General features: G+C 45.5%; 1 protein-coding gene across 1 annotated transcript in view; it reads right to left on the bottom strand.

Annotated features, from left to right (window-relative positions):
- The window catches only part of exoc6b (exocyst complex component 6B), a 65,724-nt gene that overhangs the window by 23,981 nt on the left and 26,868 nt on the right, over nt 1–14,875 (bottom strand). Inside the window, exons 16-19 of the mRNA XM_046381022.1 lie at nt 10,486–10,597; nt 9,646–9,780; nt 9,184–9,372; nt 1,373–1,514 (exon numbers count right to left, since the gene is read on the bottom strand). Of these exons, the coding sequence (XP_046236978.1) occupies nt 1,373–1,514; nt 9,184–9,372; nt 9,646–9,780; nt 10,486–10,597 (578 nt within the window). The remainder of the gene's footprint in view (nt 1–1,372; nt 1,515–9,183; nt 9,373–9,645; nt 9,781–10,485; nt 10,598–14,875) is intronic.

Raw genomic sequence — 14,875 nt, 5'->3', positions numbered from 1 at the left:
AATTTTCTCTCAAATTTGTCCCAACTTTCTCAGAGTTTCTTCCTGCTTTGTGTCTTCCTGCGATCCTCTCAGCCATTTGTGTCCGACGAGTGAAAGCGGTTTCTTCATGTTTTCCATACTTCTTTTCCCTTCCTTCCCAAACATCTGACACCTTCACTTTCATCACCTCCTCCTCCTCCACCTCCTCCTCGCCCAGTGATTGTGTTCACTTCATGTGCGCCTCCCTTCCTTTTTATCTGTCACAATCCTGAAATTCCTCCTCCTTTTATTTAATCTCTAATCCCTCCTCGCTTCCTCCTCCTTTCAGACTCGCACTTAATTTTCCTTTAATCTCTCCTCTCATCCATGTATTCTGCTCTCTTCTCTGCCCTCCTTTCTTTCTCCCGTACTTTCATGTTTACCTCCTTCATTAAATCCCATTTTCCCTGCCCTCCTGTTCCTCCACCTCTTTCATCCCAGTCTGCTCGATCCTCCTACATTAATCCCGTCTCAGTTCAGGTCGTTCCTCCGACACCCTCCAACAGTGTATTTTGCTCCTTATTCTTTTAATCATTTTTAATCTCCTTTCAGCAGATTCAGCTTGTTTTACTTTTTCACGCTGCCGTTTAATTTTCATCCTCCCGTGTTTTCATGACTTCTTTTCGTTTCTTTCCCGTCTACTTCTGCATCGCTTGTTCACGAAACCTCCTTCCTTTCTCTCTTCCTCCTACCTCCCATTTTTTTAAATTGATTTCATCATATATCCCTCCATCCCAGCCTCCACCTTTCTTCCCTTTAATCTCTCCGTCCACTTTTCATTTCACCCCTTTTCATTAATCCCTCGTTCCTGTTCCTCTCTGCTTTCTCTGTCAGGCTCCGATCGTTCATTCATACTTTTCTCTCTCTCTCTCTCCACCTGCTCGCTCCATCTCTCCACCCTCTCACCCCCCCTTCATGTCCCTCAAAAGAAAAGAAGGGAAGAGATGAAAAACGGGAGGACAAAGAAGTGGGAGAGCAGAGTAGTAAAGAAAAGAGAGATAAGAGAGGAAAGAGAGACTGATTTCCATGGGAATGTGAGATGGTCTCCACCCCCCTCCGAGTTGATTCATGGCGCCCTCTGCGCTTTCATACTGCAAACTGCACCAAAACTAGTAATTAATATCCTCATTACCAAACTGAGTCATTTCCGTGTCAGAGTGAGGACGGTTTGACGTCAGGTTGAGTCAAAAATGTTACTGCTGAGAGAAGTGCGAGAGAAGTGTGTGTGTGTGTGTGTGTGTGTGTGGAAAGGAAGCAGTGAACAAATGAAAGAAGAGATTAAAGAGTGGTGGGGTGAAAGCTTGGGATACTTAAGAGAGGTCTGCCACTTTGAAAAGTGAACGTGGACACTCACTCTCGCACTCCTGGACGTCGGCGTAGAGCTGGTGCAGAGCCCCCATGGAGATCTGCCTGACCTCCGGGTCGAGCAGGAGCTGCATGAGGGAGGTGGAGATGTGCTTACAGGCCGACATGCAGGCCGTCTGGGCCACTTTACCCTGAGAACGAGAAACACACACACACACAGAAAGAAAGAGATGTGAGGGCTCCATGTTCTGTCAAATATGCCAACATCGTGCATGTGGTGTTTTGTTTTTGTTTTGGTTTTGTTTTAACTGAAAACAAACCAGCTGGGATCGAAACATCGTCTGTTTAAATAAAGTTGAAGTTTTGATGCTGACATCACAACGCAAACAGACGTTAGCATGTGCTCGTATGCAGCAGCAATCACAGTGAGTTCACCGGCTGTTTCACTGTATGAACACACACACACACACAGTGAGCATTAACATTGTGTGCTGCGTTCAGGTGCAGTCAGAATGATGAAGTAGCATAACAAGAATAAAAGCAGCGGATGAGGAAGCACATGACAACGCATTAATACAGAAACCAAAACACATGTTTGTGTTAGTTTGACCGAGTGTGTGTGTGTGTGTGTGCGTGCAGTCTCAGTGACAAGCCGTGGCCTTGGCCTTGACCTTGACGACTGCATTCCAACGGAATGAAGCAATGAGAAGAATAATGAAAATGAGCTAAAACTTACAAAAGTTCAACGTCGAAGCTCGAGGGGCAAATGAAAGAAATCCGCAGCGAGAAAACATTTTTGTTTCCTCCTAATCATGAAACAGCTCAGTGTCACGTCCACTTTTATTGAACTTCCTTCTCCTGAATTCCACTAGTGCACCTCCGACAACCTGCTGAGCGATTAACGTCCTCACAATCATAAGAAAACAAAACCAAATAAAAAACAACAACAACAACAAAAACTTTATTCCCCGTAACTTCTCGTCTTCTGTATGAAACAAGGAGCAAAACAAGCAGAGGAAGTGCATGTTCTACTGCAGCGCCTGATTGCTCAAATGAATCCTGACGGGACTTTGATGTGTCTGTCTGAGACACACACACACACACACACACCTTCAGGTGATTAACAAACAGACCTTTTAGTCTGCATACTTAAGTGCCTTCATTAATCACACAATGAGACGAGAGACGCATGTACACACCCAACATGTGCAAATATACACCCGACCAGACAAACACGTGTAGAAGTGCGCTTAACGTTCAGCTGTGAGTGTTGCTGTGATGATTTAACTGCACTGTGTGTTTACACAGCTCTGATCACACACTCCGTTTCTCTCTCTCTCTCTCTCGCCGCGTTTGTAAAACATCGCTATCGCTTGCAGTGAACGTGTTACCCACGCGACTTGAATTGCAGTAACTTTCCTGTTCTTGAAACCATCCGTCGTGTTTTGGCGAAAAACTGCAAACAGACAGCAAAACTGGCTGTTCGCTAACCTGCTGCCTCCCGTGGAGGTGACAGCTCATCAGAGCGCTGACTTATGAACACGTGCCAATAAATCTGCCTGTTCAGGCCTCCAACAGTCTGGTTTCATCTTAGGCAAGGAAATGAAACAAACTATACATTAATAATTCCTGTGAGGTGGTCTGTTTGTAAAGATTCTGGGGAAATGGTCAAACTGTTCCTGTTTCCTGGAATACTGTGAGCAGGAAATTTAATAATAAATGAACAGTGAGTCCAAGTTTAAAAAGGAAGAAAAAAAACATTACACACATTAATTAAAATGATTGGCTTTCGTTAAGAAACGACACCCTTAAATATAATTTCCTCTGTAGGTTCTCCAGGCGGAGGCTCGACTTGCCGCCGCTGTAATAAACCGGTTTCCCCTCGGAGATCCACAAAATTCATCTTATCTTATATAACAAACCCGACAGCCGCAGAAAGATCCCATTGTAGCCGAGAGAGAACCCGAGGTCCACCTCAGGAAGGGGTCTGGAGCACAGTTCATACAAGAGGCAGCCCTCACCTCAAAGGGAAATCAAATTACACACACGGTGCACACGTGCGAGCACATATGTTCGACAAACACACACCTACGACTGGCCGGATATCCTCCAACACGATGCTGGCCTCTGAGCTCCGTATGCACACGCATGCACACGCACACACACGCGCACACACACACACACACACTCCATACAGCCCCAGGGGTCAGTTATCAGAGGCTGAGATTGAGCGTGAAATAGGCTAATTCTATTTACATGTCCACACACACACACACACACACACAGGTAGGTCTGTCTGACAGGAACTGGAGTTGTCTCAGAGTTCAATACAGACAACTGGGAACCATTAGCCTGAGGTGCGAGGGAGGGAGGGAGGGAGAGGAGGGAAGATAGGAGAAGAAAGGAAAGGCAAGAAAAGGTTGAGGAAAGGTGAAGAAAGGGAAGGGGAGTAGAGAAAAGGAGAAGAAAGGTGAGGGAGTGGAGGTAGAGCTGAGGAAAAGTGAAGAAGAGATGGTGATAGAAGAAAAAGAAAGGAAAAGGTTGAGAGAAGGGGAGTAAAAGAAAGGATAAGAAAAGAGAGAGAGAAGGAGAGGTGAAGGAAAAAAGGGAAGAAAGGGGAAAGAAACCAAGGGCAAGGAAAGGACACAGAAGTAGTAAACAAGAGGGGGGTGAGAGAAGGACGGAGGGAGCAACGAAGTAAGGAAGGAAGGGAAACAAGAGGGGGAAGACAGGAAGTGAATCACAGACAGGTGAGAACGACACAGAATGAAGTGATGCTTCTTTTCTAATCCTCACTCCCTCCTAACCTCCACCTCACCACTCCTCCCATCCCTCCATCCCTCCCTTCCTGCTAACGAGAGACGTTCATCAAAGAGCTCATTAAAAGCTACTCAGCTCCTAACGGCTGAACAAATAGACAAGAGACGAAAGAAAGCAGGCGAGGTGGAGGGAAAGAGGTGAAGGGGAGAGGATGGGGACGAGACTGCCGGGGTCAGGCTCCGACCGAGGTGGCGAATAATCAAGGAATGGGAACGAACGAGGGCAGAGGAAGGAAAAGGAGGAGTAGTGAAAGGAATGCAGACAGATGAGAATGACAGTAAAATATGTTAATCAACGCATACATTTCTGTCTCGACGTTTAGGAAAACTGACAGCTCAGACATTTAAAACTACATCAATCAGTGCTGCTGAGGCGAAGCCTGAGACGAGGCTGATGAACAAACGACGTGATTTTTCTCCTCAGAGAACAAACCGGAGCTGCGATTTATGAGATGGACACGAGAAGAAGCTGCTTTAAGGTTTGAAAGCACATTTTCCGGAGCTTAGAAAGAGCTTGACGAAGCTTCCAGCTGACCACATGCAATGCTAACTTAATGCAACAGGAGATGAACCTGCGGCCTCACACGTTGTGTTTTCGGGGGAAATAAATCCGCCCGTGTGTGGTCAAACACGCTTCTCCAGCTGTCCTGCTCAGTTAGCTGCACATGCGATCACCACAGACAATGACAAGTTGTTTACAAATCCTGCGGCGAGGCAGCACAGGTACTGAATATACGTCAAATAAACACAGCGTTCAGTTTAACGTATTCTGTGGGGCTTATTTTCCACATCTGAGCTTCTCTAAGATCGTGTTCGTCTCTAAATTTAGTCAAGAAAATTCAAGCAGAAAGACTCAAAACACTGCTGATAAATTTGTTAGAACAACCAGAGCCTCATATGGGAAAGTCTTCAGTGTAGTAACAGATTTACGTGCCTCTCCACCAAACCATGCACTCATTTTTGGGCACAGTTTGTCTTCAAGAGCTCCCAGCTGACTTCAACTTAAGCCTCATAAGGCCAGAAGCAGGCTGAGCTAGAAACACAGCAGCACGGTAAGTCACTGCCTCACGACGCCATAACGCACTGATTCACAACTCCTGGAAGGGATTGGACACGGTGTATAATATGCTCTCTGTCCATCCAGAAAGTTGTCAGTCAAGTGAACAGCAGGTTAGGGCAGCCAAAAGTCAAGAGGTGGGATCATAGCAAAAAATATGATGCTGACGTGCGACACCGCAGCTCAGCGCTGCTTCCACCGAAGCTGCGACAGGAATGACTTTCAGCTCAAGGGTTGGCGATCTTTACTGTGATCCACGACTCGGGAAAACGACCCAAAAATGTGTGCGAGAGTTAAAGCCGCATAGTCAACCTCCAAATCACTTTACAGGGAACAGATCCAGGTTCAGTCGTGCGGAACAATCACGGACTGCTTGCGTTATGGGCAGGCATTTGTTCACGTCACTCGAGAAACGCCACAAATATGGAGTCTGAACTCCGGGGTGCACTTCTGTGAGTGTTTTCTCTTTGCATGTTCTCACACACACATACACACACAAAGAGCGAGTGCAAGCAGCTTCACCTCAGGGAACTAAAACCACAATGGAGCTGACAAACACCAGGGCTGGAAACTTATTTTTCGTGTGGTGCAGCGAGATGTAAATGCACTTCTTTTTACAGGCTTTTATGAGATTTATCTTTATTAAATAATTGGCTCCGGACTACAGCTGTGTTCCCAGGCAAGTGAACACAAGACTCTCACCGTTCCGGTCAAATTATGTCAAATAAAAGTCTTCAGTGGCATCTTTAAATGTATAAATAAACTTTCAGGGTGGACCAGGACCTCCAAATGATGTCGTAACCTGGTACATTGGCCTAAAGGCAAGTAAAACTCTTTAGTGCTGGCAGGCGACCGGTTACCATCTCCCTCCCTGGTTAATATCGGACACACAGATTCAGGCAAACGTGCATCACCCGCCTTTTCGTCTCACATGCTGGTTTGGTGAACTCTCAAGAGGGGGTTTTAGGGTTGAAGGGTCAAACAAGGTGAGCGAGGGACTGGTAAGCATCACTCCGTTACCACAACAACCCAGATACTCACCGGCAAGGTGGCGTGTTCTACGGGTGTTCCCTACGGTGAGAAAAATAAACGGGGAAATTAAACAAAAAACGGGAGTATGAAAAGCTGAGGGGAAATGAAGGAGTGCATGGAAACAGAAGTCCTCCATCAAGTCACTGCAAGAACACCGGCAGCTTTTTCCACCTCCGTGTGCAAAGTATTTACTGCCCTTGAGACGATGCTAATCTGGCTTTAACCGGCAATTTGTTGCGACGTGCTGAAGCACCGCGGAGAACTCGGCGAGTCCTCGGCACACAGAGGAGAAGCGGACGCCAGACCTTCTGCGAGCACAGCACAAAGAGCTCAAAGAGCTTATAAGGAATAAAACTGGGAGCACCACGGTCAGAGGAGAGTCCAGAATTTCCTCTCTAATTTTCACGTGATTATTTTCACTCCGGAGGCCTTTTCATGCCTTCCCAGTTCCATCTGTAAACGTGAGCTCAATTCGATTAGGAGTATTTAGCTTGCACTAAACTCTGAGTGGTATTATTAGCTCTTGGATAAGGTAACATTTTCCTCTCTGGTGAGAACTTGTGTGTGTGTGTGTGTGTGTGTGTGTGTGTGTTGAAGAAATGTGAGCCCACTCAGCTTTTTCAGGACATTTAGAGCTGTTAAAACAACCAGATGAGCACCAACACACAGACGGTTGTAGCAAACACCAATGACGGGTGGGTGATCTGCTCTTCCAATCCAATGTGTCTTCCACCTCATTTTCCTCTACTGTCTTCTACTGGAGTTCTACTGTATTCTTCTCTCTTGTGTTTCTCCTTTCAGCTGAATTAAATGCAGATTTCAGAACATCAGCTTTAGGAGTTTAGGAGTTTGGTTCTTAGCTGTTTACTTTTTGGCTACTGACAGCAAAAACAGTGACTGCATTAACAAGAATAAGTCAAAGTAATACTGCAGTAGAAATCAGAAGCAGCAGTTTAAGTTGTAAAAGCCTGTGGTATTAATGCTGACAGAAAACTAAACAGAAACCACTTTGGTAACGGATTAGTTGGTTTGGGTTTATTTTCACGTTCTCGCAGCTTTTCAGACGTGGAGACTCGTTGCTGTTCCTTCTCTTCTTGTGACAGATAACATTTAATTTTTGGAGGATTGTGACTGTCGGCTGAACTTAAGGAGAAATTTGCCGGCATCACTTTGGGCTTTAGGAAATTGTGATGGACGTTGCCCAAACTTCTGCTTCTGAGATCACTCAGCGCTAACATGGGGAAAAAAAAAAAAACATTACTAACACTAATAAGTAGAGCGTTTTGGATCACGTCTGTTTGTCCTCTGGTCGAATCAGATTAGGTGTAAATGAATGAAAGCATGTGGGGTTCGAGCAGGTTTCCCACGGGGCACTTGGGAATCAGGTCCAAAATTTAAAGAAGTAGAAGCAAGCAGTAGTGGTTGCTGCTGTAACAGCAGCTAAAGCAGTTTTCTGTCTGGTCACGTCTGTGTAACTCCACTCTTTTATATGATCACCTCTTGTTTCAGAGGGTCATGCCACCCAGCTTTTTAGATCCATAGCATCTGATCTACTTAGGAGGCCCCGCACTGTGTGTGTGTGTGTGTTAAAGTGTGTGTGTGTGAGACGGGGTCATGTCCGGGGCTCCTGGGGGTGTAGGAAAAGCTTCTTAGAAATGCTGGAAAACACTTAGCTTGACCACCTTGTGTGTGTGGCCTTGTGACCTGCTTTGACCAAATCTGTGTGTGCGTGTGTGTGTTTCACGAGAACGGTCCATGTGCCTGAAACCATCTCACACTAGAGTGGGAACATGAATCGTGTGTGCTCGTGTACATAAAAAAGATCCAAACACAGACGATAAATTCTGTTTGCAGAAAATGTGATTATACCTAATCAATACATCTACAAAGTCTGGATTTATGTCGGATCTAAGAGTTATTCCACGTTTGTTTGGAGCTCACATTAACCTCAACATTAAATATGAAATTTAAAATGCAAATTAATGCTGAGAAACATTTATCTGGAAGCTGCAACACACAGAATCAGTCCTGCCCCTCTGCTTTTATTTATTGATTAATTCATTTATCTACCAGCCAATTGGCCTTTTGAAATTAAATGATTATTTTTTAAACATGCCAGATCGGATTAACTGCAAATTATACAGGTCATAACGCTGGATATTAAGATAAAATAATCCTAGTCCCATTACTGGGAAATTACAAAAGCGCAGTAGAATAAGTAATAACTCGTTTGTACTCGTTATGAGAACAGGAAACACTACGTTTCATCAACAGGAAACGTCACAATTATGAAGATTTTCTACACTCTGCACTGTAACATCCTGACAGAGTGTATAATGTGATTACAGTGGGGCTGTAGAGTCAATGGCCTGAGCCGCTAAGTAATCTGGTGCTGCTGACCCAACCAGCTCACCCTTTAATGAGCTTAACGGGCCCCATGTTAACGATCTAACAAGCCCACACTCGGCATAACGAACTAAAGCAGATTGTCCTGCCCTGCGATGTCTCATGCTAACATGCAGAGAGACTGGTGAGCGAACTTATGTAACACACACACACACACACAAACGCAAGCTGTTTACACACACAGACAAGCCAGAGTTCTAATCTAAAATATAATATAATATCATATAATAATCTAAAAACTAGATTGGCCTTTCTGACAACACCGTTTAAAGGATCTGTGCAACAATTTGGAAAACACGCTTCATATTTAACATACAGACATGAGATGACAACCAATTGCTGGAAACTTTGCGTAGGTAGCTGCTTAGGTATGTCTGTACTCATGAAGTTAGGCTTTATCTTTAAGAGTCTGACTGTGGGCATCGTAAAACTTAGATTTTTTAGTCTTTTATTGATTGATATTATTCCTCTTCAGTCTCTGTATTTATGTTAATAAACCCATGGAAAGCACTTTGTGACTCTGTGTGTGTGTGTGTGTGTACTAACAGGCAGGTTGGTGAACACGCTGAACGTGCTCTTCAGAAAAGCGATCAGGTCAGTCAGGTAGTCGCTGGTGTCCAGAGTCCCGCCTCCCTGCACCGCCGCCATCCAATCGTAATCGGCCAGCTGGAGAAACTGGTCGATTTTGGCGTTCAGGCTGGTGTAGATCTCCGCCTCGGCTGCGTGACGAGCGTCCTGCAAGAAGGCAGCAATCGGACAGAGGGGGGTGTGATTTTGTTTTTTTGATTAACGACAGCTCTCTGTCATATTCACAGCTTCGTGATGGTTTTTCTGCTGCTAACGTGATGAGAAAGGAACAAAAGAAAGAAGAAGCAAGAGGGCATATGAGCGTGGGACAAGACAGAGCGAAACGACTTTCTGAGTTTGTGTTGTATGCCAAGAAAAAGGTCAGGATATCAGAGCGAAAGACTTGCACGAACAGGACGGACAGGAGTGCGTTGGGCGTACCTTAAAGGTGGAGGTCCCGTACAGCTTGGTGGCGTTGACGGTGTCAGGCGGGACATTCGTGATGTTTGATATGAACTCCTCCAGGAAGTGGCAGCTCTGCTCCAGGTGGGTGGTGTTTATGATCACCTGCACCAACTGGATGCAAACGGAGGACACAGAAATGATGCCGGGGCGTCTTCAGGTGAAGTTCAATTTGAACATGTTTTTATTTTTATTTTTTTTTTACAGCAGTAAAATGTGATTTATTTAGCGACACACTTCATTTTATGTTAACAGGATATTAGAAACTGTAACAAAAGCACAAGTCAGAGCAAATGTGTTCCTGCTTTCTGCATCACAGTCCTCCGTATGGACATTTGTGTCCATCATCTGCTCATTATGTTGAAACTCAGCAGCGATTGCGACTATTAACCGAACTTGTTTATTAAAGGATGCAGACATGCTAAATTTTCCCTCTCACATGCTTACATCCTGTTCCTGTGAATTAATGATGTTTGGTCGCCAGGCTGATCATCGGGCCTGGAAACAAACAGCACATGGAGGTGGAAAATAAAAATCACCTCTTGGTATCGCACTTCACCGTTCTGCTCGGTTGTGACAACAACAACAATAACAGCAGCAGGTTGCAGAGAGGAAACGTCTGTTTTTGTGAGAGTAAATGAGCTGGAAAGGTTCAGAGTGACCATTCTGAGCAACCGAGTCACACTGAAGTTGTGCAAACAACATTAGCTCGTTCCTGCTGAGAGAGATTATCACAAGCGTCAAGAGATTGTTTTTTTTTCTCTTCTTTTTTAAACACACGCACGCGCGCACACACACACACACACACACACACACTACCTCTGCCAGCCCGACATTTTTCTTCTTAATGGCGTAGTGCAGACAGTTGCTGAGGGTTCTGGTCAACAAGAGATTTGTCGACTTGCGGATCATATCGTCCACCTCCGTCGAACTGAGGACGCACACATAAACACAAATACAAAAGGAGACACAAAGAAAGAGAATCAGCGACTGCACACAAGTGATTTCTTCCATTTCTCGCAGGGAGCTGCTGCGTCTGAACGCCAGGACAAACAGTTTAAGTGAATTTCTCAGTCTGGAAATCTCTCCGTTTGGAAAAAGTCTAAATGCCAGCCAATTCAAATGAGTGCATTACCGTGTTATGAGTTGTCAGGCTCACTGGAAGTCCAGCATTGCCTTAAATCTCCTGATAAGGCTGCAGCTTTAAACCACTTAAACTGATGCAAAAAAGCTGTCCCCCAAATCAATAAATTATCTAAATGACACACTTTTTGGACACTATTGTCACCTGTTCTGACATCAGCCCACCCTCGACCACAGCAGACTTTAACGGTCATCATAAAATTACCACCTCCAACCAGCCAACAAGGCACACAGAAAGCCAGCAGGCTGTTAGGGTCTGAAATGAGCTAAAAATTGCTGTTAAAACAAATGTTTGATGGCACTAATCAGACCCACTTACAAAATCTCCGACATGCTATCGACTTTGTTATGTTTGAAATGTGGGTGATGTTTGGTGAAGTAAGCCAGACAAATTTCTGCAGAATCTGTGGAGTCTAGCGAGGTTTTTCATGGCTGCCTGCGTCTCTCAGGTCGCCTCTTGTATAATAAGCTGCACTAGAAGCTGCACAGAAAGACGAACTGAGGCCCGTTCAAGTCCAACACGACCGTGTGGACACCCAGAGTGACATGAGACGGACGAATGGTGACACACACACACACACTGAAAAACTGCCAGGAGAAGGTGAGGGCACGTTTCAAGAGGAGGCACACGTAGCAGACAAGTGCATAAAGAGAAAAGCTGAGAAGAGATCAAACACACATCGATGATCAGCAGATCACTTTCTCCTCTTCAAGTGTGTTGTAGAGCCCGTGTGTGTGTGTGTCTGTTTGATTCCAGCGCCGTGTGGGTAACAAACACATTCCAACCAAATCAGTAAATTATCTGGGCCTGGAATTCAACCTAAACACACACATGCGCGCGCACACACACACACATACGCACACACACGGCGTGTCGCCTGAGGGAGAACGAGAGCTGGAATTCCAAACTCACTCTGTCTCCAAAAAGCGGAGGAATCCTAAAAACGTTCCGACAATTTGAAGCAGAGGGGGGGGAAATTCCTGGAGCGGCAGAAGTGCCGAGTGGACAAAAATGTTGTGTGTGTGTGTGTGTGTAGAGTGGCAAAAAGTCAATGTATGCTAGTGAACTCTGCCAGCATACACACTTGGATTGAATTTCGTTATTATTTATATGCTGCCATCAGTCACAATAAATGCACGGCGGTCGACGCTGTCAAAAGGAAGCCAAACGCCTTCGGTGTGTGCAGGCGTGTTTACAGCCCAGTGAGGAATGGACTGAGACGTGCACAAGTATTTCCTAAAAATACACAAAAGGGCAACAACAATGACAAAAAAAAAAAAAGAAAAAGGGACAAGTCAGCAGTGAAAACAGCGAGAGGTTAGAACGCAGAGCCAGGAAGCCACAGGTATGCACGTATGGTACCACGAAACACACTCTGGACAATGTCACACACACACACACACAGCCCTTATGTGAATAGCTGTGCCCACACATAACAGAAATCAAGAATGGTCATTAATCTGAAAGCCAAGTACACTCCGATCTCTGTGTGTGTGTGTGTGTGTCCTGATGTCTGGACAGCTGGCATGAGTGAGTGTAAATACTGCTTCTGTCCATGTGTGTAGTTGCTCTAAGTGTGTGTCTGCTCAGTGTTTTGTGTGTGTGTTCAGTGGCGGAGAAATTAAGTTCCACTCATACTTTTCTCTTGCCCTCAAATGGCTCCTTAGCACGACTTTCTACATCATGTGTCACTGAGTCAGCAGCTCTGACACTCAACTTTCCTGCAGGCTCAAAATCCTCAGCTACTCAACTGATGCGACCGACTCAAAACAGAGAGACTGAGCTCAGAGTGGCAGCCCAAAGAGCTGGAGGTCAGGTTTCCAGCATGTGATATAAACCGGAAAGAAATCCAGCATCACAAAAATGGCCACCGATTAGCAAACCCTGCGTGAGACTCAGAGGGTTGAATCATCCTCGCCTGTTCAACAGGTCAAGTGTATAATGTTTGGTGGAACCACTGATGTGCATAAAGATGGCCGACGCGTGTCCACTTCCTGTACAGAAGCGAACCCCCAAGTGTCAACACAGTCAAAAGTTCAGCTCCATTCAAACTAACTGAACTGAGCGCAGCTGTCACTACGGACGTCAGCGTCGCTAACTGACGAGCTAACGTGGTTATATCAAACCAGCTCTAAAAGCACTTTGGCACAAGACCAACAGCGCCTGAAGAGCTCCGCTGGTAACACGTTCGACACATGCAATTTGAATTACTTGTCTTCGCTTGCGTGGAAATCGTGGCCAGTGCGTGTTTCCGCTTTCATCCGCCGTTTGCCTCTGTTTTCTTTAGGTCGACCGGGCTGGCTGAGCATGCATGTCCTTTCTCAGCGACACCCTGCTTCATATTCACAGTTGGACACATTCACACTCTCCCAACGTCTCCCAACACTGGACTGAAGTTCGGGGTGAACTTCACGGGCATCTCCGTGACATGTTTTCACCTCCCAGATTTTCCCCAACACAGTCATGCTACCACAGCTGGCTACAGAATACTGCCGTGTTTTCCCGTAGGCTGACTGCTTTGGCCTGGCGGTGGGTGCAGGGCTCGAAGAAAGATCTTTCTGAACCCAATAATGGTCACACATGTGTAAATAATATATCTCTTAATCTCCTGTGATGAAACGCATGAAGGCCACGAGAGGAAACTTGTCTGTGAACACGTGAAAGCTCATCGTTTGGTACATGCAAGTTTAAGTAATTAGGATTCATCATCTGTAACAAATTTCATGGCGGTCTATTGATTAGTTCTGAGATATTTCAGTCTGGATGATCAAAAAAACCAAAAAAACAAAAAAACAAAAGAGACAGACAGACGTTGCAATGGCTACGGCACGGCTGAAAACACATAGGAGCACCAACACGTGTATCACGCACACACGCTGACATACGCTGACATACGCTCAAGCGCGCTCACTTTCCGCCAAATCAGACCTTCGAACAGGGGTTAAGGTCAGAGGTCAGAGGGATCAGAGACCACAGTCCCGCTCCATCATCCCGTCTGCTTCCGGACGCGAGCATCTGTGCGTGCGTTTGAAGCAGGGCAGGAAGGCGTGCCGCCGTGGTAACCAGATCGCAGGGCGTGCAGCACGGTAGCAAATCAAGCCAGGTCAAACAGCGTTGTGGAGTCATTACTCTGATTGAGAAGAGCGATTAGTGCTGTCTGGTCAGCGGGAGATCAGAAAGAAGCGGCTGCACAAAAAAATACATCTGATCTGTCTGGACATTTTTGTTCATTCAGACAGAAGATCTTGGTGTTGTTTAAGTAATCTAACGAACCAGACAGAAGCAGACTGTGCGAGCGGGAAACTTGTTTGAATCTAAAACTTTTTCCACACAGCTGGTGCAAACGTTTACTTATTTCATCACGTTTAAAACCACGCTGGTTTCACCTGCTCTTCATTTCTGTAGCCTGGCACACATTCATTATGAAGACATGGTTTCTTCAGGTTCATTTTACACAATTAATTAATAATCTTCGTTTTCTGCTTATTTTTTTTTTTTTTTTGTCCATCAATCTGTCATCAACATGATAAAAAGAAGGGGGCTGCACAGATTTAAAAGCCAGTTTCTTGGACTTGCACCATAGGACTAATCTGCTACCGAGACCAGCTTTCACATTTTGATTAAACTGGGAGGAAGAGCAGCGTTTCACTGCCCGGGTCAGAACTTCACATCCGACCACGTCTGAAAACGGAGACGAATACACACAGTCTGACTGTTTGTTTGTGTATCTCTTTTCATCCCTTCTCTTTTTCTATTATGCCAATTCCTTCCCTTTGATTAGACGAGTTCTTTCCCAATCACTCCTCCTCCTCCTCCTCCTCCTGCATCCGTTTCCCTTTCTTCCACCGGTCACGGATCAACGGTACCTCCCTGGTTGCAAGCCCCCATGAAGAGTCAACACACTAACACACACTAGCACATATGAACAGACATACAGACGCATCTACACACAAGCGCATCAGCTCAGACAGACGCACACTCGAACACGCAGGCGCTGGATGCAAACGCACAAATGCTCAATGAAAAAGCCCACACACAAGATCCTATTTTGTTTGAAACCACCAG

This window comes from Scatophagus argus, chromosome 23 (assembly GCF_020382885.2).
Source record: "Scatophagus argus isolate fScaArg1 chromosome 23, fScaArg1.pri, whole genome shotgun sequence".
Taxonomy (NCBI): Eukaryota; Metazoa; Chordata; class Actinopteri; family Scatophagidae; genus Scatophagus; species Scatophagus argus.
This window is presented reverse-complemented; position numbering and strand designations above follow the sequence as displayed.